The sequence below is a fragment of the Triticum urartu genome, chromosome 6A, assembly GCF_056163025.1.
Source record: "Triticum urartu cultivar PI428250 chromosome 6A, HENAU_Tu73, whole genome shotgun sequence".
Lineage (NCBI taxonomy): Eukaryota > Viridiplantae > Streptophyta > Magnoliopsida > Poales > Poaceae > Triticum > Triticum urartu.
This window is the reverse complement of record NC_141878.1, coordinates 42,228,460-42,249,660: the sequence shown is the minus strand read 5'-3', so window position 1 is coordinate 42,249,660 and position 21,201 is coordinate 42,228,460. Positions and strand designations below refer to the sequence as shown.

Genomic DNA, 21,201 nt, shown 5'->3' with positions numbered 1-21,201 from the left:
GATGAATAGTACAAATGGTTTGACTGATGATACTGATTGTTCCACAGGTACCTAGATTTGTACTCTGGTTGCCGAGATGCAGGAAATGGCTTCTTCCATGTAGGTTCTTCCCTTTTGTATGCTTCACCCGAAGATCAACCCTCTATATTGCGTGCGTGCGTGTGAGTGTGCATGTGCGCGCGCGTGTGTGTACGCGCGCGCGTGTGTGTGTGCGCGCGCGTGCGTGTGTGTGTGCGCGCGCGTGCCTGCCTCTTCTCTCTGTTTCCATTTGATTATGTTCCGTGTTGTATTTGGTCAGGAGATTTGATTTTAGCTAATGACTGTTGGAACACACTTGCCTTCCTGGAGCTATTTGTTACTGCATAGCAAGCGTTTCGACCAGCAATGGCAGCAGTGCTTTATCATGCATGCATGTTTCAAATGTTCTGTACTGATATATTGACCGAACACCAGAGAGGAAAGATAGGGTATGTCGACACAAGTATTGCGAGTTTACTCCATGGAGACCACCGGCTAGGTCCTCCTCTTCCTTCCTCAGTAGTTTATGTCCTTCAATTTCCTCTTCAAATTATTTCTGGTTATACAGTTGATGACATTATTCATGCTGATCAATTTCTGTATCGGTTGATCAATTGTTAAGTATAAAAAAGATGTGAGTCACCAACATAATCAGCTTCCTCCCTGGCGGCATTCTGACACGATCAGGAGATTGCTTTGTTCGTCCAACTCAAGCTGGCAGCATCTCAGCTTCTCATTCTTACCTGATTTCCATTGGCCACGCTGGGGAGATGTTGCTGACTCAAGCCACGAGCAAGGCATCTTGTTTGGCAGCGCTTCAGGTTATTCTTTCACGCTTGCCCTGGTGTCAACTTGTTTGGACCGCGCTTCAGCCAAAAGAGTTAATAGTAAATATTGAAGTTGCTTGTTTGACTCAGGTCAATCCAGCATTAGTTACTGACCACTCTGTCATCATCAGCATCATAAACTATTGCATTAGAAGATTTCAGATCGGTACAGTCATGTGATATTGTGATGTGAGTTCAGTAAAGCACTTTGTTCTTCCCAGTTTAGTGGGGGTATTGCTACTTTGGCTGAATTGATTAAAATTTGTCTGCAATACATTTGAAACTCTATCATCTACGGTTAATTTCAAGAAAGTCTCACCTTAGTCCGTTAAATTGTTTAAAGTCACCTTTTGTCTTTCTCTTATATGTAGTAAACAGTGATGAATGGTAATGTAATCTCTGATATGCTGTTTATAGTTTGCAATTAATTAAATAATATTCTCCTATAGGCAATCATGCATCTTACCCTTTTTTTTGCTGTTCATAATTACTAAGCTAATTTCTCACATGTTTGAGGTAACTTGATGTAGTAACCTACTATGTCTGCTGTGATCGGTATTAGATTCTGCATAGTACAGTCCGAGCACCTATCACTCCTGAGCTATTTGAGGTTAGTCATCTGCATATCTCAGGAGTAAGAGAAAATGCTTAAAATTGGTGCCCCAAGAACAGTGTCAAGTAGGTAGTACATTGTAGATTGTCAACGCGCCAAAGAAAAAAGAAAAAGGAAATCAGACAGGAAGAATCAAATCCTTCTTTACCAAAAGAAAGGAAACTGAAGTGTAAAGCTAGCAGCACCCCATTCATATGATGCAGCAACAAGCAAAGAAGGTGCCTTCGCCCTTGCTCCTCTTCATTACCTTTTCTTGTGAGGATGGTACTGGAATAGCAGGAACCAGAGGCTTAAGCAAAGAATCTTGTCCAGTTCTCTTCTTCAATGAAATGAGCTTCGGGTCAGTCGGAGCTTCTCCCAGCTCGTTCTATCCCATCCCCAAAACCCTCCACGTGCTGCTGCCAAACACGCTCTTGTCCCAGTCTAGAGCACAGGCCCCTGTGCGTCCTCCTCATCTCGCCAGAAGAATTGCCGGTGGCGCCTTGTCCACTGCACAGCTTTCTGTGCCTCCTGCACTGGTACGTTGAGCGCTCCTTGTAGTACGCTGTGTTCCTCATGCCTGCTGTGCCGTTTCATTATTCAGCGAATTTAGCACGTAGGTTAGGTGCACCTGTAGGTACCCTGTTGTCATGTTAGCCATCCAAATGTTTTGGAATATTTATTTTTTGGGATCACCACAACAAGATGTGGATACAAAATAAGTACCAAATCGCCCTTTGGGCCCTGTTCGGTTCACAGGTTTCCTATAGGAATAGTACAGTTTTGATTTCCTACGGAATTTTTTTCTTTGAAGACGTTCGGGATAAAGGAATGAACTGTATCCTTTCTTCAGGAAAGGGAAGCTTTCCGACGTTTTTTTATAGGAAACAACACATTCACCAAGATCGGAGGGAAAGCCTAATTGTATGGTTTGGCATCCCGTAGGTTTCCCCTTTCGACTCCACTCTATTCCTATGACTTCTTGCATTCCTTTGTTTTGCTGTCCTACGTTCCGAAGAGAGCCTTGAAACTGTTGTTCAGATTTGATTTCTTAGTCTTAATCTTAATCTTAATCTTACCCTTTTACCCCTAAACTCAGGGTACTCCTTGGATTTTTTATGTGGTGCCTCTCTTGGAGTACCGTTTAATATCATACATCAGATTTTACAAAAATGGTGATGCTATCGGCATTCCAGTGTACGGTAAAAGACCTTGTACCAATGAGGAACTTATTAATTTAAACTTGAGCATTCCACTTTCAATACAATGTGATTAATTAGATCGACACTCTCCTGAATATGTTGCAACCAAATAGACAGTGACTAGCGGTTTCCTTTTAGTAGCATCGTGTGCATCCTGTTACACTCGACCCCTTGTTTCATTCGGTCTTGGTGACCATCAGGCAACTTATATATTTTATTTTGTCAGGCAACCATCACGCTAGTCCAGTCTGAAATCAATCTAATTTGTTTCCATTTCCTTTAGCAGATTCAGTGAGCAAGTATGGAACTGGTACTCAAAATTGCAGCTTTATTTTGCTGAAATATTGAAGAGATACACTGCATGGTGAGAAATGGCGGAGTCTGCTCTGCTTCTTGTCATACAAAAGATTGGCACAGCCCTGGCAGCAGAAACGTTCAACTTCACTATACCATTACTTGCAAGGAAATCTGCTGCCGTGGCAGCACTGCCAAATGACATGAAAATGATAAGGAATCAACTTGAGCTTATACGCGCGTTTCTTGAGGATACTGGCAGGAAAGGCTGCACTGATCGAGTCATAGAAGCATGGACAGGGCAAGCACGAAAATTGGCCTATGATATGGAAGACATTGTGGATCAGTTTATCTATGTCGTTGGTAAACACAATGTGCAGGAAGGATCATGGTGGTGTTGTATGAAGAAAATTGCCAAAAAACCTCAATCTTTGTTTACATTAGATCAGATTGCTACTGCAATTGGTGGAATAAAGCAACAGCTTAGAGAGCTCAAAGAAAATAAAGACTGGACTCAGCCAATAGGTGGTGTGCGTAATGATATTCTTGCAACGGAATATGACAGTCATTATGTTCCTGGACAATATTACTCGATTGCTGATGATGAGCTTGTAGGAATTGATAAAGATCGAAAAATCTGGATCAAGTCATTGCTTCTTGAAGGTGGTCCTGGACGGCGGCTCATTGCTCTGTGGGGTATGGGAGGAATTGGAAAAAGCACTCTAGTCAACAATTTGTACAAAAGTGAGGCATCCAAGTTTGATTGCCATGCATGGGTTTCTGTGTCCCAGTCATATATACTGGAGGATATTTGGAGAAACATGTTGAGAGGACTCCGTAAAAATTTCAAGGAAGAATCTGATGCTTCTAATATGAACAGTACTGTAGAGAAAGTGGAAAAGATGAGCAGTGAAGAACTGCAGGCTGAATTGAAGCAAATCCTGGGGGGAAAGCGGTACTTGATCGTACTGGATGATGTCTGGAGACCTCAACATCTTCAGGAAATTCAACAGGTTCTTATCGATAATGGCTTGGGAAGCAGAGCAATAACCACGACAAGAAGTGAGGAAGTTGCTGAAGTGGCTGAAGTGGCTGAGGCTGGCTGTAAGATCAAAGTAGAGCCTCTAGATGCTGATGATGCATGGCGTCTGTTTTGCAGGAAAGCTTTCCCAAGGTTTGAAAACAACATCTGCCCAACAGAGCTAGTCCAGTGTGGTAAGGACATTGTGAATAAATGTGGCGGTTTGCCGCTAGCGCTAGTGGCAATAGGGAGCATATTGTCCCTTAAAGTGCGCAATGTTAGAGTGTGGAGGCTATTCTATGAGCAGCTTAATTGGGAGCTGCACAACAATGAGAACCTATCCCATGTGGAGAAAATACTAAACCTCAGCTACAAGTATCTGCCCAACCATTTGAAGAGTTGTTTCTTGTATTGTGCAATGTTCCCAGAAGACTATTGGATCCAGAGAAAAAGATTGATTAGATTGTGGATCTCAGAAGGGTTTGTTCCACAAGAAGGAGCGTTGTTCTTGGAAGAAGTTGCTGAAGGTTATCTGGAAGAACTCGTCCAACGAAGCATGCTATTGTGCGCGAACTAGCCATTTCCCAGTCTAAAAAGGAGTGTTTCAGTACAACTTATGATGACACTCATGTGAGAGACCAACATGTGGGGTTGGATTCTCGTCGTGTGTCGGTGCTGCGATGCAAAAATGGCCTTGGATCAAGCATACATCCAGCAGCCAGGCTTCGCTCCTTGATAGCATTTGACAGCACCGTGAGATCATCAGCTCCATTTTTTCCCTCGGAATCTAAGTACATTGCTGTGTTGGAATTATCAGGCTTGCCTATTGACACTATTCCAGATTCAGTTGGGGAGCTTTTCAATATCAAGTATTTGGGCCTTGATCGCACCAATGTGAAGAAACTCCCAAGTTCTGTTACCAAGCTTCACAATTTAGAGACATTGAGTATTCGAGATGGACAGTGCCTGAGTTTGCCTCGAGGGTCCCAGAGACTCAAGAGACTGCGACACATACTTATCTACAAAATGCTGGATAAAACATGGAGTAGGTTTAGAAGTCATGAATCTATGGTGCCATTTGAGGGCATGTGGGATTTGCAGGAGTTGCAATCTCTGCATACAGTTAGAGCCAATAAGGTTTTTGTTGCAAAACTAGGGAATTTGTCTCATATGAGGTTCCTTCTCATTACTGAGGTGAAGAGCAGTTACTGTCCACAATTGTGTGACTCTATATCAAAGCTACGCCACCTTTCAAGATTAGAATTAAGAGCCAGTTACTGTGAGGAAGTGCTACAGCTGGATAATTTGACACTGCCAAAGCGTCTCGACAAGCTCACTTTGGTAGGGGGATTGTCCCAAGGCTTTCTGGAATCTCCATTTTTCTCGAAGCATGGAGATGAACTTGTTCGACTAGAGCTGTATTATTCCCAGCTCGTGGTTGATCCAACGCCACGCCTCTACAGGTTGGCGAAATTGAGCCGTATTGTTCTCCGAAGTGCGTATATTGGACAGGCACGACCCGTGGTTGCAAATGCTTCGGAAATATCTAAACTGAGAGACGAGCTCCCTGCAGACTCGACTTGAGGGAGCTATTGATAAAGATTGACGTCATACCAGATAATGTCCTATCTACCCTTTATGTATTAATATGTCTTTGTTCAGTTATCTCAGCAACCGGTGGCTTGTATAATAATGCATGGGACTGGCATTGATGCTGCTATCCCATCTTGGTTTATCCCTGTTTACATTTGCTGACATACGTTCAGCCACGTACCGTGTGATGTAATAATTTAGTAAGGCAAAAGTGATGCGTGCATTTGAAATTTTGGCTCCTCCAGGGCCATGGAAATTCGGAGTTTCATAGGGATAGTTTTATCTGTCCTGTTATGTGTTGTTGATTTTTTCTTAGATCTGATTCTGGCTAATCAATCATGAATCTCGAATTGTATCTCCCTGATGGTGATATGTGTTACTGCACAGAACCCAAGCAGGGTTGGGGCAATGCTAGCTTGCTACAGGGATACTTTTATTTTTAGTTCGAGATGCGGTGAAGGATTTGATTAGTTGGGTACCATTTAAAATGATCTTGTGAGTTTTCTGAAGAATCACTTGTTCCTGGCCAAAAAAAAGAAAAAGAAAGTGGAACTGTTTGGGTGTTGTGATCAGGAGAGGGATAGGGGGTCAGGGACAGACGAGACTTGCCTGCTCCCCCGCGGTGTGCCCATCCGTACTCCCGTCTACATGGCTTGATTTGATTGAAACAAAATAAGGCCTGGTCCCACCCCCTTAAAATCAGAGGGGGGGGTGATGATTAGATTAGAAAAAAAAGGAAAAAAAGACAGCCGTAGGATGAAGTGGGAGCACGGATGGGTGCACAGGGAGGAAGCATGCAAGCCGGATCCGTCAGGGACTGGGGGGGGGGCTTTTTTTTTGCCAGACAACGAGAGCATTGCCTTGATTAAGATCATTTTGCTGTGCTTCAAAGCCATCTCGGGCATGAAAATCAACTTCAGTAAGAGTGAGGTGCTGGCCTTGGGTTTGGACTTTGGACCATGTTGAAGGGGTTCATATCACCAACTTACTGAACTGTAAGTTCATAAATTTCCTTGTTTTGCTCTGGCTGGGACCCCATGGCTCACAAGGTCGAAAAGAGGGTCATTCCTTCCATGGCAAGGAAAATGACGAGGGCGAGGCTAATCCTGACTAATGCATGCCTTTTGGCTATTCCCTGTTACGTAATAATGGAATTATACTTACTAGATGATGGACCCTTCACCATCTTGATAAAGTTAGATGACAATTCTTTTTTCTTGGAAGGAGATGAGATTAAAAGAAAAATACCATATGGTCCATTGAGAGGACATTTGCATCATTACCAAGTATAGATCATCATGATCAAAATCAGGGGCGTGCAAGCCCGGAGGAAGAACATAAATTAAAGCATCGATCCTCGTCAAGGTCTCGAGGGGCTCAGGGCTACCGCAGAGGCATATATCTTGGGAGACCATCAAGGCGACAAGATTAACATCAACATGTTTAGCGAGAGGGTTCCATTGCTGGACAAAGGCATCCATTTGAACAAATAATTAGAAGGACTATTAGGAAACACACGTTCAATAGTGTTTCTATAGTGTCCATAAAGACCAACCAAAAGCAGCAAAAGCAATGCAAAACACGCGAGCGAACTGACCCAAAAGGTTTTTTATGATGTTATAAGAAGATCATCTACACCAGTTGGGTTTCAGGAAACTTTCGACCACGATCGCACACAGCTCCATCCAAGATTCGCTAAGACACAGTTAAATATGATGTGCTCAGTGTTCTCACTCTCCCCACAAAGCAAGAAGCACTCTCCCCACATAGCAAGAAGCGGAAGCATGGCCATGGCGTTAAGGATTTGGTCACCTACCAGAAAGCTTGCGTCTGATGGCCTGCAACAGGAAAATTCTAATCTTCAGCAAAATCTGTGCCCTCTAGAGGCCCCTGAAATGCGGGGGCCGGTCAGCCCTGAGAGAGCTTGAGGAGTGAATTGCAAAAAGCATCGACACTTCAGACTAGGTTTGTAGAAACCACATATTTACGGAATTGTGCCAAAAAGCACTAATTTTTTTTTTGCAAAAAACACTAGTCGCCCGATTAGGCCGTTTTGAGCATAATTATGACAAATGGGTCCCGCCAGAAGGGGTGACGTGGCACAACATAACGTTTCACAAATAGACAGAATAACAAGGACTGATTTGAAAAAGAACCTGAGAGGATAAGGACACGAGTAGGGAGCTCCGCAGCCGCATACGGGGAAAGAGACGATGGCCAGGAGCAGCAGCGAGCTCCACCGCCGGCGCGCTCGAGCTCGCATGCGTTCGGGCCGACGCCGCCTGGCCACGAGCAGCAGTTCCACCGCGGCTCCCCTGCAGCTCCATCCCTTGCCCCTGCACCTCGCTGCGGCGCAGCACGGGGACCCTCGGTGATGAGCTCCGCCGTTGCCGGGGCGCTCGAGCTCGCCGGTGTTCGGGCCGAGGCCTCCGGGCCATGAGCTGGACGCGAGCAGCAGGAGCCGCACCGGCCGTGAGCAGCAGCATCCGCGCCGGCCGCGCGCGGGCACGAGCAGCGACGCCGGCGGCCAGGCGGCAAAGCTCCAGGTGAGCTGCTCGGAGTGGGGCACGGCGGAGCTCGTGGCCCGACTGGCGCAGGGGAGCTGCTGCTGGCTTGCACGCCGGCGAGCTCGAGCTCCACTGGCCGGCGCAGGAGTAAATTGCAAAAAACCACCACATTTGGAGACGCGAAATCAAAAAACCACCACCTTTCGTTTTTTTTTTCAAAAAACCGCCACTTTTGTGCTAACAGTTTGCAAAAAACGCTGATTACTCGACCAGTCCCGTTTGAGGGCAAACCTGACGTCCAGGGCCCGCTGTCAGGTGCCACGTGGCCTGTGCGCACACGGCGCCCGTCAAGCGCCGTTAGACGGCGCAAGAGAAAACCCTACCGGGTCGAACCCGGTCGACCATTCCCCCCACTCCTCCCAAATCCCACCGCGCCGCCTCCTTCCCGCTCACCCCTGTCGTGTTCACCCATGGCCGCCGATGGCGGCGGCGGCGGCTCTGACGGAGATGGCAGGGACGACCGCGGGAACTCCTCTTCCCTCGACGGCGGGGACAAATCTTTCTCCCACGTTCAGTGTGCCCGCACGCTTGTCCCTGGTGCGGCCGCGTGCGACGGTGGAGATGAGCGCCCCCAGGAACCCGACAGCTACGACATCGAGATGTCAGCGGCGGCAAGCTTGGCCCAGGTCTGGAAGGCGAATGCGCATAACAGCCACAACTTCACTTCTGGTCTCGGCAGCGTAGAGTGAGTTCTGTGTCGTTGTCTGTACATTTATTTGCATTATGTGTTAGAAATTAGGGTTTCCACTGCTGTTTAGGAACTATGGTTTATAAATTTGTGTTGTCACTACTGTTTAGGAACTATGGTTTATAAATCTGTGTCGCTATTTCTACAGTTTAGGAACTAGGGTTTAGAAATATTGGTTTCAGATGTGAACAAGCTGTCCAAATTTTTTGTTGAGGATAATTACTGTAATTTGGTTCACTAGATTTCAGTTAACTTCACTAAATTTAATCAATTTATTGATTTTGCAATATTGAAAACTTAAATTGGAGAGAAATATAAGTTAACTGATTTGGTATTGCTTCAGTATACTGTTAACTGCATTTATGTGAATATGGTATATACTGAATTTAGAGTAGATTGAATTGTCAGTTAACTTATTTGGTGTTGATGTAGTGTACTGTTAACTGAATTACAATGAGCTGAATATATTGTTAACGTAATATGATGTGCTCTGTTTTCTGTTTGCAGTCTGGATGATGACATATGGGATGTTCGGTTTCATTTCCATGGCTGTGACAATTTGGAAAGGACCTTATGTCAGTCAGATATTACCTACATCAATCTTTTAGCTCTTATTGGGACAGAGGGGTATGATGAGAAGGACTCCATGTACTATGTGAAGGAAGATGGTTTAGGAATTGAAGGAATGCAGCTGATTAAATGTACTGAAGATGTAGAAGAAATGCTGGAATTATATGAGGAGAAAAGGTGTATCACTATCACAGTTATGAAAGGAAGAACATCACTTAGGCCACAGTTGCACATCAACAATGGAGATGAAGTTGAGAAGCAGATACCTATTTCAGAGATTGGTTCACCTAAAGTATTTGATATAGATGATGCAGGTGTGCTCTATCCAAGTCAGTCCAGTGAAAGAGCAGAGTGCTCTGTTCCTACTATAAGTATTTATACACAAGATTCTATTGGAGATTACCTTTTCACTCAGGAGAGCTGCAATGTGAGAAAGGGGAAGGACATTGCAGGTGTCAATGAGCTAGATGCATTTCTCAATGAGTTTGCTGATGACATGCGAGTAGTGCAAGAAGTTCAAATGGAGAAGGAGGAAATGTTTGTGGAGAAAGAAGTTACAAATGCTGACAGCTCTGAAGATGATGATGAGAGTTCAGAATCTGATTATATAGCTGGAGAGGAAGTGGATGATGATGCTGATCTCCACCAGAAAATAAAAGATTTGAAGAGGAAAAGAGAATTTGAAGGGGATTCAGAGCCAGAGGACTTGTTCTGTGAGTCTGAGGAGGAAGAGGAATTTGTTCCACCAGAACCTTTGCTTAAATTGCCAGTGAGGAGGGGCCCAACAAGTAGATCTCATTGCAGCTCTCAATCTGCACTTGAGGCTGACTATATCCTCTCAAGTGATGAAGATATATATCAGTCACATCCAGATGATTCTGATGTAGAAGTGGAGGTTTATTTGCCCTCAAATGGTAGAAAATCCAGGGCAAAGAAGAGGAAGGCCAGGCAATGGTATGATGAGAGCAGGTTAACCCCACAGGAGCAAATTTGCTGGCATTTGTGTTTTCTGGATGTGTACCAGTTCAGAAGAGCTTTGGTTAACTTGCATGTGACTCAAAGGAGGAATTTTCATTACCACAGAAACAACAAAGACAGGATTATAGTTGACTGTGTTGAGAAAGGATGCCCCTTTCACATGGTTGCTTCTGTAATTGGTAATGAAAAAACTTTCTGTATTAGGAAATTGCAACTAGAGCACACCTGTGCTCCATCTGGTGAAAACTGCAAGGTACCAACAAGGTTTGTAGCAAAAGCAATTGAGGATAGCATGAGGACAGATCCTAGAGCAGGAGTTGAAACTGTCATAGAGAAGACAAAGGAGAAATTTGGTGTGGAGGTTGGAAAGAACAAGGCCTATAGGGCAAGGCAGAAAGCTCTTTCAGTTATCCAAGGTGATCAAGAAGCACAATACACAAGGATCAGAGACTATCTACAAACTGTGTTGGACACCAACCCTGGGAGCAGATGCATTGTCACCACAAGAGTTGTGAGAGAGCACCCTAGTCCCAATCCAAGATTTCATAGACTTTTCATGTGTCTTGGAGCACAAATAGAAGGATTTTTGAAAGGGTGTAGACCTTTTATTGGTATGTTCTTGCCAGAATTATTCCACTTCATTTATTCTCTTTCATTGCATTTTTAATTTGTTCTGCTGCATTCTATTAAATCATGTTGATTTCAGGTCTGGATGGATGTTTTGTGAAGCTGAATACAGGACAACAAATATTGGCTGCTACAGGCAAAGATGGAAACAACAACATCTTTCCGTTGGCCTTTGGAGTGGTTGAAAAGGAAGACACCGCAAGTTGGTCATGGTTTTTAACTCAACTGAAGATTGCTATTGGTGGAGAATGTGGACAGTTTGGGTACTACACAATAATCTCAGACAGGCAGAAGGTGAGTTGCTCCATTTGCAAATTTACTTAACCTTAGATTGCTATTCTTTGCAACCTTAGTTTGACCACCTAGTTAGCATCTTAACTTAGGTATTAATTGTTTCACCAGGGCCTTCTTAATGCCATAACACACATTTTTCCCAACTGCCCACAAAGATATTGTCTAAGGCACATTTATGCAAATTTCCAAAATGCTGGGTTTAGAGGAGATGAACTTAAGAAATATATGGATGCAGCTGCATATTCATACACTGAGGATGGTTTTAATGTTGCAATGGAAGAAATGAGGAAAGAAAGTGAGGATGCTTAGGCTTGGTTAAAGGGAATTCCTGTTGAAACATGGGCTAGGCATGCTATGGACAAGAATTGTAAAACTGACCTAGTAGTTAATAACATTAGTGAGGTATTCAACAGGATGATTTTAGATATTAGAGGAAAACCCATTAAAACAATGCTTGAAGGAGTAAGGTCTAAGTTGATGGTCAAGTTTAATGAAAAGAGAATTGGGGGAGATATTGCTAGATGGACAATTACCCCTACATATTCAGAAAAACTGGCAGAGTCCAAGGAATGGGCTAGGAACTGCAAAGCTTTGATGGCAGGCCCAGATTTGTATCAAGTCAATGGTGGGGAGAAATCATATGCAGTCAATTTAAAGGATTGGACTTGTGGCTATGGAAAATGGTACATGACAGCCATACCTTGCAATCATGTTGTCTCTGCAATTTATAAATCCAAACAGCATCCAGAAGATTTTGTGCATCAGTTCTTTAAGAAGGAAATGTATTTGGAAGCCTACAAGCCAATGATATACCCTGTTCCTGGACCTGATCTATGGACAAAAACTGCTACAAGAGACATTGACCCCCCTGTTTTCCACAAGAAGAAGGGTAGGAAACAAACAAAGAGGAGGAAGGGCAGGTTTGAAGTGCCTAAACCTAAGGAAACATCAAGGATGGGGACAATTACATGCAGTAACTGCAGCAAGCAGGGCCACAGATACACAAATTGTAGGGATGCTTTGAAGCCAGCACTTGCTGCTAGGAAGAACAAACACAAGGTACCTTGCATTACATGTGACCCTAGATAGATTTCCAAATTGTACCATTAATGCTCTGATGTGCCATTTTATTCTTGTTACAGGAAAACAGGGGTGCACCATCTTCTGCACCAAGGGCTGCACCATCTTCTGCTGCAGCTCCATCTGCTGGATCACCAGCTGGGAGAGCACCACCAATGGCAGCTACCTCAGCAGCTCCAGCAAGCAGGGCAAGCACCTCAGCAGCTCCAGCAAGCAGGGCAAGCAGCTCAAGACCTCCAGCAAGCAGGGCAAGCAGCTCAAGAGCTCCAGCAGCAAGGGCAAGCACATCTGGTGTAGCAACAAGGAGAGCTTCAACAGCAGCAGCTACCCCAGCAGCACCCTTCTTTCCACAAAGATAGAGGAAAAAACCATCCAGGCTCAGAGATTACTTTTATGCTTCAGGGAACTAATGCTTCCTTGTTGATCATTATTCTTGTTGGTCTGATGTTGGTCTGCCTAAACTTGTTATTTTGGAACAACTTATGTTGGTCTGATGTTATGGAGCAAGAAACTCATGTAACGATCTTGCTGTTATGATACTTTATGCACTGTTATTATGATCCATATGATGTTATGCACTGTTATTATGATCCATATGATACTTTGTCTTGCTGAAATGACCATGCTGAAATGATCATGGTGTTGCTAGATTTTAGCATGAGTTGATGCCATCCTCGACGGTTGTCGAGGGGTAGGGTTAACCCTACATGAGTTGATGCCATCCTCGACGGTTGTCGAGGGGTAGGGTTAACCCTACATGAGTTGATGCCATCCTCGGCGGTTGTCGAGGGGTAGGGTTAACCCTACATGAGTTGATGCCATCCTCGACGGTTGTCGAGGGGTAGAGTTAACCCTACATGATTTGATGCCATCCTCGGCGGTTGTCGAGGGGTAGGGTTAACCCTACATGAGTTGATGCCATCCTCGACGGTTGTCGAGGGGTAGGGTTAACCCTACATGAGTTGGTGGCATCCTCGGCGGTTGTCGAGGGGTAGGGTTAACCCTACATGAGTTGGTGGCATCCTCGGCGGTTGTCGAGGGGTAGGGTTAACCCTACATGAGTTGAGGCCATCCTCGACGGTTGTCGAGGGGTAGGGTTAACCCTACATGAGTTGATGCCATCCTCGACAGTTGTCGAGGGGTAGGGTTAACCCTACATGAGTTGATGCCATCCTCGGCGGTTGTCAAGGGGTAGGGTTAACCCTACATGAGTTGAGGCCATCCTCGACGGTTGTCGAGGGGTAGGGTTAACCCTACATGAGTTGGTGGCATCCTCGACGGTGCCATCAAAATTCATATTAAACTTTAACAAGTACCATCATAATTCATATTAACTTTATCAAGTGCCATCAAATACCAAAACTTGAATTACAACAAGTAGCATCACATGGCAGATTAAAATTTAACCAGTGCCATCAAATACCAAATCTTGGATTACAACAAGTAGCATCACATAGCAGATTAAAATGGAACCAGTGCCATCAAATACCAAATCTTGGATTACAACAAGTACCATAAATAAGCACCATACATAATTTTCCAACCCCTCCTTCTATTACAGTAGTGCCATCCTTCTATTATAAATAAGCACCATACATAATTATTGCAATCACTCATCACATATAGCCTTGATTCTCTTCAGCTTAGACTTGTTGGCCTCTCCATCCTTTAAAAGGTCAGATATGGCAAACTCAAGCCTTTTCTTCTGCTGATTGACTTCATCAACATGTGCATCTTTCCTCCATTTTCTAATGAGTTCAGCCTGATTGGCCTGGATCTTCTTCAGCAGCTCTACATCTCCCTTTAGTGACATATTCTCCTTCTCAAGATCAGTCTTGATTTCATTAGCATCAGGTGCAACCTGATCAGCGCCACTTTCCTGAACACTCTTCTGTTTTGCCTGCATCAGACGCTTCTCTTCTTCTAGCAGGGCAATCACATCTTTTTTAACCTTGATCTGCTCTTGGCTCTGCTCATACATATCCCAAAGCTTGCGCAGAGCATTCTTAAGTGGCTCTGGCCATTCTGGGTCAACCCACTCAACAAGACCACAGCTGTAACCTCCCTGATTAACCAAATAAATATTACAACAAAAATTCTAATCATTTATTCAGGATATAAGCAGTTCATATAGTTAACAAACATAATTATGCGTGTACTACTTGCTACAAGCAGCTAGAAACCATGCCAATTAAACATAATTACTCAGGATTTGACCATTCATAATTTTTTTTAAATAAACCACTTGTAACATCTATTGCTTCAGTTAACAATCCTAATTCTTCAGTTAACAATCCTAATTCTTCAGTTAACATCTACTGCTAACAGTAAGGAGTAGAAGGCAAAACAGAGCTGTATACATAATCACTAACAGTTAACAATTACTAACCTGCTCCGAACACCCCAAAAACCTACGTCTGGTGTGGTGCTTTGAAATGCAACTCCCCTCTCCACCGGCGTCTTATGACTGCAGATCGGGCCTCCAGAAACAATGCCACACCATTCGGGATCCACAGTGGTCCGTGGTATCTACATTATTAGAACCAGAGAAGAACGTGACAGTCAAATACAAAATCAAATCGGTGAAATCAAACTTGAATTCGGGAAGAACCCTAACCCTAACTCACAGAGAGGAAAACTCACGTAGGGCTCCGGTTCATACGAGGGGAGAGAAATAGACGAGTCACTAGTCTCGCCGTCGTTCCAGGAAACCATGGCTGCTGCGGTCGCCGTCGGCGGCGGCGGTGGCGGGGGCGAGGGGCGACGGCGGGGCGGGAGCGGCGGGGTCCGACAGGCGAGGAGTGGGGAATGGCCGACCCGGTTGGGTTCGACCAGTTTGTCTTGCGCCTTCTAACGGCGCTTGACGGGCGCCGTGTGCACACAGGCCACGAGGCACCTGACAGCGGGCCCTGGACGTCAGGTTTGCCCTCAAACGGGACTGATCGAGCAATCAGCGTTTTTTGCAAACTGTTAGCACAAAAGTGGCGGTTTTTTGCAAAAAAACGAAAGGTGGTGGTTTTTTGATTTCGCGTCCCCAAATGTGGTGGTTTTTTGCAATTTACTCGCCGGCGCAGGGAGGCCCAGCCGACACAGTCAATAGTGGGAGGAGATGGAACCTTATCCACCCTTTTCTTAATAAAAAATAAACTTTATCCTCTTATGCCCTTTCAGAGGTCCTTTTGCAAAATAAAATTGTAGCGGGATGTAATTGACGTTTTTGGGCACGTCACCCCTTCTGGCAGGACCCACCTGTCATAATCGTGCTTAAACCGGCGACTAGTGTTTTTTGCAAAAAATTATGAAAAAAATTAGTGCTTTTTGACACAATTCCATAAATGTGTGGTTCCTGCAAACCTTGCCTAAAGTGTTGATGTTTTTTGCAATTCACTCAGAGTTTGAGGTATAACGACTTGACAGAAAACTTGCCAGAGTGGGTATGAGGCTAAGAAATCTGATCTGGGTTCTCCGAGAGACGGAAGAAGGGCAGTGAGGGCCTGCCAATCAGCAAGCTCTTCAGGAGACAACGTCTGGCACAGTCCAAGGTCCCAATTAGCGGGTGCAAGCTCTGAAATGGAGATTGATTGGTTGGCACAGTAAGAAAACAAGACAGGGAAGGAATGGCAGAGGGGGGCCCTCTCCCGACCACCAGTCCAGCCAGGAACACACAGAGGAGCCATAACCATCAGAAATTTGACAGGACCAGACTATAATTGCACACTATGTGTTTCTTTTTTTAGATATAAAGGCATCTTGCCCGACTTTATAAATAAAGCCATCATGTCATCATCATCCAACAAACGATAGTAAAGTTTAGAAGGTCCAGGACACGCATGCCACAAATAAGCAAACGGTAGCAGGGCACATAGCAAGGAGACAATAACTAGGAAGTTAGTCAGAGGTAGGAGGGGCCGCCAAGGAGATCGCCGTATCATGAATAATCTTGGAGATCATCAGGGCGACGGGGTCAGCATCTGAGGCTTTACTATATTTTGCATGATGGAACAACTAGGATAAACTCGCTGAACATCAGAAATATTTGGTCTAGCTACCTTATACAGCACATCCATTGCAATCAAGGAAGGAAAGTTACCATCTTTTATAATGTCACATGAATTTGAAGTTTGTTTGGGTGTTGCAGGTTTAAAGGAGGAAATGTGGTATCAAGTATTTTCTAAACATGTTTATGTGGTCATATGTTTTCTCAATAGACGAAAATCGGTTTCCCCTGCTTTAGATTATAAAGCAACCGCACCAACAACATCCGACAACAACACCGAGTTCAAGGTTCAGGCAAAAACAAAAGCAAAGCAAAGCCGAAGAGTGCAAATAGGTTCAGCTGGGGGCACAACACAACAAAACCCTAAAAAGAAAGAAGAAGCAGCCAACTAGCTAATCAGGCTCAGGCGATATGTTTTCTCAATAATTGTAAGAGTATTTCTATTTTTCGTCAAAATGGACGGGTGCAACAACGCACACCATCATAGTCGAGTGATTTTAGCTACCGTCACCACATTGAACTAATGTGTAAGAAGTTTTTATAAGATCCGCATGTAGAATAGCATTGTTCCATGATCAAGCTGTGCGCCTGTGCTCTGCTTAAACTTTTTCAAAAAACATTCGAACCATCTTTCTACCGTTATTTATTAGACACTTGGTGTTGTCAATAATTAATGTCACCTAACCATGGTAACTAGTCAATCAGAGAGGCTCGACCCATCATCCCATCAACTTCTTGCTTGTATTAGAAAATTGACACTCGAGACTGGATCAACTGCTTGCCGGCTGTGTTAATGGACTTTCTAGTCCTTGATGTGACACTGGGTATAAACTGGAGGCTGTTCAGAAGTTGCTGAGCAATTGCTCGACCCAATCAAATCATTTTTCTTGTTTCGACAGCAACTTGTTGGATCCTTCGGAAATATATCCGGGATCTTTCGGACAGAAAATGCCAAGAATGAAACCGACGGGCCCAAGAAAATGACTATCTGAGTTCCCCGCAAAAGAAGAAACGAAAAGGAAAGAATCACTATATATATAAGCTCAACAAAGCTTCTAGCCTGCAAACCAGCCATTGTTTGCATCGCCTAAACATGTCGATCATGATAGCCATGGAGTTTTTGGTGTTTGCCTCCCGTGTTTGGTGTCCACTGCTGACACTGCCACAACAAGCACCACTGACCACCAAGCGCTCATGTCACTGAGGGCTCTGATCAATGGAGACCCATTCCAAGCACTGAATGCATGGGGAAACCAGTCGATCCTTATGTGCCAATGGCGCGGAGTGGCATGTGGCATGCGGGGCCGCGGCGGCGGCCGTGTCGTAGCACTGGATCTTGGTGGGCTCAACCTTGTTGGCTCCATTGCCTCTTCCATAGGTAACCTAACTTACCTCAGGCATTTTGGCCTCCAAGAGAACCGCTTCTCCGGTACCATACCTTCAGAGGTTGGACATCTCGTAGAACTCGAGTATATGAACCTCAGCAGGAACTCCATCAGCGGGGAGATCCCACCGACACTGGCCGCTTGTGTCCAGCTTCGAGTTATTGATCTGAGTCACAACATGCATAAAGGCTCGGTGCCACGGGAGTTGTCATCCCTGCATAATCTAGAGGTGCTGGCTCTTGGGTACAACAACCTTACAGGAAACATTCCCGCGGAGATTGGAAACCTGAAAGGTCTGATCGTTCTTCATCTGGTACCAAACATGCTAGTAGGAGAAATTCCTACAGAGATTGCAAATCTTAGAAACTTGACCAGTTTATACCTTAACATTAATGGTCTGTCAGGTTCTGTTCCTGCCTCTCTTGGTGGCCTCCAAAAATTACAGATTTTGTATCTAGCCACGAACCGACTCTCAGGACCGATTCCAGCTTCCCTAGGAAATCTATCTAATTTACTAATTCTAGATTTCCAGTCAAATGGCCTAACCGGTAGCATCCCTGAATCATTAGGAAATCTGAATCTCCTTAACGTGCTTTCTCTCACATCTAATAATCTTACAGGCTCAATTCCTCACACTCTCGGGAAACTCAGTTCTGTCGTTGAGTTTTATCTCAACGGGAATCAACTCGAGGGTTCCATACCAGTTTCTGTATATAATCTTTCATCCCTCCAATTTTTCAATGTGCAAAACAACAACCTGAGTGGATCCATTTCAGATGACTTGGGTAATAAGTTTACACAACTCCAGCAACTTTCCATGGACAATAACAGATTTCATGGGTCCATCCCGGAGTCTTTGTGTAATGCTTCAATGCTTGAACTAGTTCAATTGTCTGACAACTTTTTTTCCGGAGTAATACCAAAATGTCTTGGAGCTACCATGAAGAGCTTATCGAGACTGCTTCTCTCAAATACCCAACTAGAGGCAAGGAATGATGCCGATTGGGATTTCATTTCTAGCTTGACAAACTGTAGTATGCTATCATACCTAGCTCTTGACAATAACAAACTAGAAGGGGTGCTACCAAATTCAATAGCAAATCTTTCCACAAACTTAGAATATTTTAGCGTGACAGGCAACATGCTGCATGGAAATATACCTGAAGGAATTGGAAACCTTGTCAACTTGCAACTCTTGCAGATGGATGGCAATTTCCTACATGGAAAAATTCCTGAATCGATTGGTAACCTTGGGATCCTGGCTGAACTATACTTAAACAACAACAGTTTATCTGGACCAATTCCACCAATGCTTGGAAATCTAACAGCATTAAGTATACTTTCCCTCGCCCAAAATGTGCTTACTGGCCCCATACCATCCAGCCTTGGAAGCTGCCCTCTGATGGTGCTGAGCCTAGCATTCAATCGGCTTGTTGGTCCAATACCAAAAGAGATTTTCCTCATATCGACACTGTCTGTTTCTGTGGAGGTTCAGGGCAACAAGTTAACTGGGAAAATTCCTTTAGAAGTTGGTAATCTGGTGAATATTGGATCTCTGGATGTGTCTGACAACAGGATAACTGGATTAATTCCTGCTTCTCTAGCTCAGTGTGGAAGTATGCAGTATCTCAGTATGGAAGGAAACCTATTTCAGGGCACGATTCCAGCATCAATGTCACAGATGAAAGGCCTTCTAGTTCTTGATGTTTCAAGAAACAACTTGTCCAGTGAGATCCCATTCTTCCTTGGGGACATGCAGGGGCTCGCTACCCTCAATATATCATTCAACAATTTTGTGGGTGAAGTTCCGAAACATGGATTATTTCTGAATGCAAGTGCAGCTCTGATTGAAGGGAACTATGGCTTATGTGGAGGAATCTCCCAATTTAACTTGCATCCCTGCTCAAATCATACATCCAAGAAGTGGTCTCACAAGCTTGTCGTGTTGATCTCAGTAGGCAGTGCAGTTATTTGCATTATCTTAGTAGTACTATTTGCACTATTTGCACAACGGAAATTGAAAAGCAAGTTTACAGAGACAGGACAGGTTCCATCGCTCCATAGTGGACAACATATGAGGGTTACCTATGGTGAATTAGTGAGAGCAAGAAGTGGTTTTGCTTCTGAGAATCTCTTAGGCACAGGAAGCTTCGGCTCAGTGTACAAAGGAACAATGATGAATGAAGATCAGGAAGTGATTGTCGCTGTCAAGGTGCTCAACCTCCAGCAGCGAGAGGCATCTCAAAGCTTTGTTGCAGAATGTGAGACTTTAAGATGCATCAGACATCGAAACCTTGTGAAGATATTGACAGTCTGCTCAAGTATTGATTTCAAGGGTCTAGACTTCAAAGCTCTCGTATTTGAGTTCATGCCGAATGGAAATCTTGATCAATGGCTACACAGCCGTCTCGTGGAAGATGGGGGCAATGGGGTGCTCAGTCTTACCCAAAAGGTAGACATTGCCATTGATGTAGCTTCAGCACTAGAATATCTGCACCACAATAAGCCAGTGCCAATAGTTCACTGTGATCTTAAGCCAAGCAATATTCTCCTCGACGATGACATGGTTGCCCATGTGGGTGACTTTGGACTTGCAAGGTTCTTGCCTGAGGATGATACTAGCCTCCTAGAGATATCAAGTGGTTGGGCTACAAGAAGGGGAACAATTGGATATGCTGTCCCAGGTTTGCCATTAACCAATCACCACTGTTGCTCATCTTTTATGTACCAATTTCTCATTCCAAACTAATTTCACATGCATTTCTTTTCCAGAGTACGGTCAAGGAAATGAAGTCTCGGTCTATGGTGATACCTATAGCTACGGAATAATGTTGTTAGAGTTGTTCACTGGTAAAAGGCCAACTGATGGTGGGTTTCTGCAAGATCTTAACCTACATAGTTACGTCGAGATAGCACTGAGGGACCAAGCCACCAACCTGGTGGATCTGTGCTTATTTTCTTCACCGGGGGAAGGAACAGAAATGAGAGCTTCATGCATCACTTCAGTTCTGCACATTGGGATATTATGTTCGAAGGAACTGCCAACTGATCGCATGCAGATTGGGGATGCTATGAGAGAGCTACTGACGATCAGAGACACGTACCGCACGCACCTATTGAGTAGAGGTGGGTCCATCTAAATGCTTGATGGCCCTCGCTTCATTGTGATTAGTATTCATCATATTAAATCTAAACAGAAGGTGGTACAAACTTTGTTGCTGCAATTCACAAGCCAACTAATATGCCTGTCTTTTAAACGGAATGTCAACACGATATGGTAATGAGTTGTGACTTGTGAGCAATGGGAGCTGCACAATTCAATGTACCTTAGCCATCGGATCACCAAAATTTTAGTTAGAACTTAGTGTAATTGGGGCCTTCTTGACGATGTTAATATATTCTCTATCCAAAAAACCACATCATGTTTTTTTCTCCGTTCCTATCCCGAGGCAAATTTAATTTGTTGTA

General features: G+C 44.3%; 2 protein-coding genes and 1 pseudogene across 2 annotated transcripts; 2 read left to right on the top strand and 1 right to left on the bottom strand.

The window, feature by feature from the left end:
• Positions 1-1,670: 1,670 nt before the first annotated feature.
• LOC147963715 (disease resistance protein RPM1-like) lies at positions 1,671-6,027 on the top strand (annotated as a pseudogene).
• Positions 6,028-13,960: 7,933 nt separating this feature from the next.
• Positions 13,961-15,066, bottom strand: LOC147963714 (uncharacterized). The gene is made up of 3 exons (XM_087529672.1): positions 14,995-15,066; positions 14,767-14,880; positions 13,961-14,416 (listed from the first exon to the last, which is right to left on the bottom strand). Exons 1-3 carry the CDS (start codon positions 15,064-15,066, stop codon positions 13,961-13,963), a joined length of 642 nt encoding a protein of 213 aa, XP_087385798.1.
• A 2,526-nt stretch (positions 15,067-17,592) lies between these two features.
• LOC147963713 (receptor kinase-like protein Xa21) lies at positions 17,593-20,873 on the top strand. The gene is made up of 3 exons (XM_087529148.1): positions 17,593-17,726; positions 17,836-20,417; positions 20,506-20,873. The coding sequence occupies exons 1-3, from the start codon at positions 17,593-17,595 to the stop codon at positions 20,871-20,873; spliced, it is 3,084 nt and encodes a 1,027-aa protein (XP_087385274.1).
• Positions 20,874-21,201: the final 328 nt, after the last annotated feature.

Bases quoted from the DNA above. Each gene is read 5' to 3' on its own strand.
- LOC147963714 (XM_087529672.1), bottom strand. From the start codon at position 15,066: ATGGTTTCCTGGAACGACGGCGAGACTAGTGACTCGTCTATTTCTCTC. The intron at 14,881-14,994 runs GTGAGTTTTCCT...CTAATAATGTAG, and splicing joins CGTATGAACCGGAGCCCTAC to ATACCACGGACCACTGTGGA. The intron at 14,417-14,766 runs GTAGGTTTTTGG...TTGGTTAATCAG, and splicing joins TTCAAAGCACCACACCAGAC to GGAGGTTACAGCTGTGGTCT.
- LOC147963713 (XM_087529148.1), top strand. From the start codon at position 17,593: ATGGGGAAACCAGTCGATCCTTATGTGCCAATGGCGCGGAGTGGCATG. The intron at 17,727-17,835 runs GTAACCTAACTT...GAACCTCAGCAG, and splicing joins CTCCATTGCCTCTTCCATAG to GAACTCCATCAGCGGGGAGA. The intron at 20,418-20,505 runs GTTTGCCATTAA...TTTCTTTTCCAG, and splicing joins AATTGGATATGCTGTCCCAG to AGTACGGTCAAGGAAATGAA.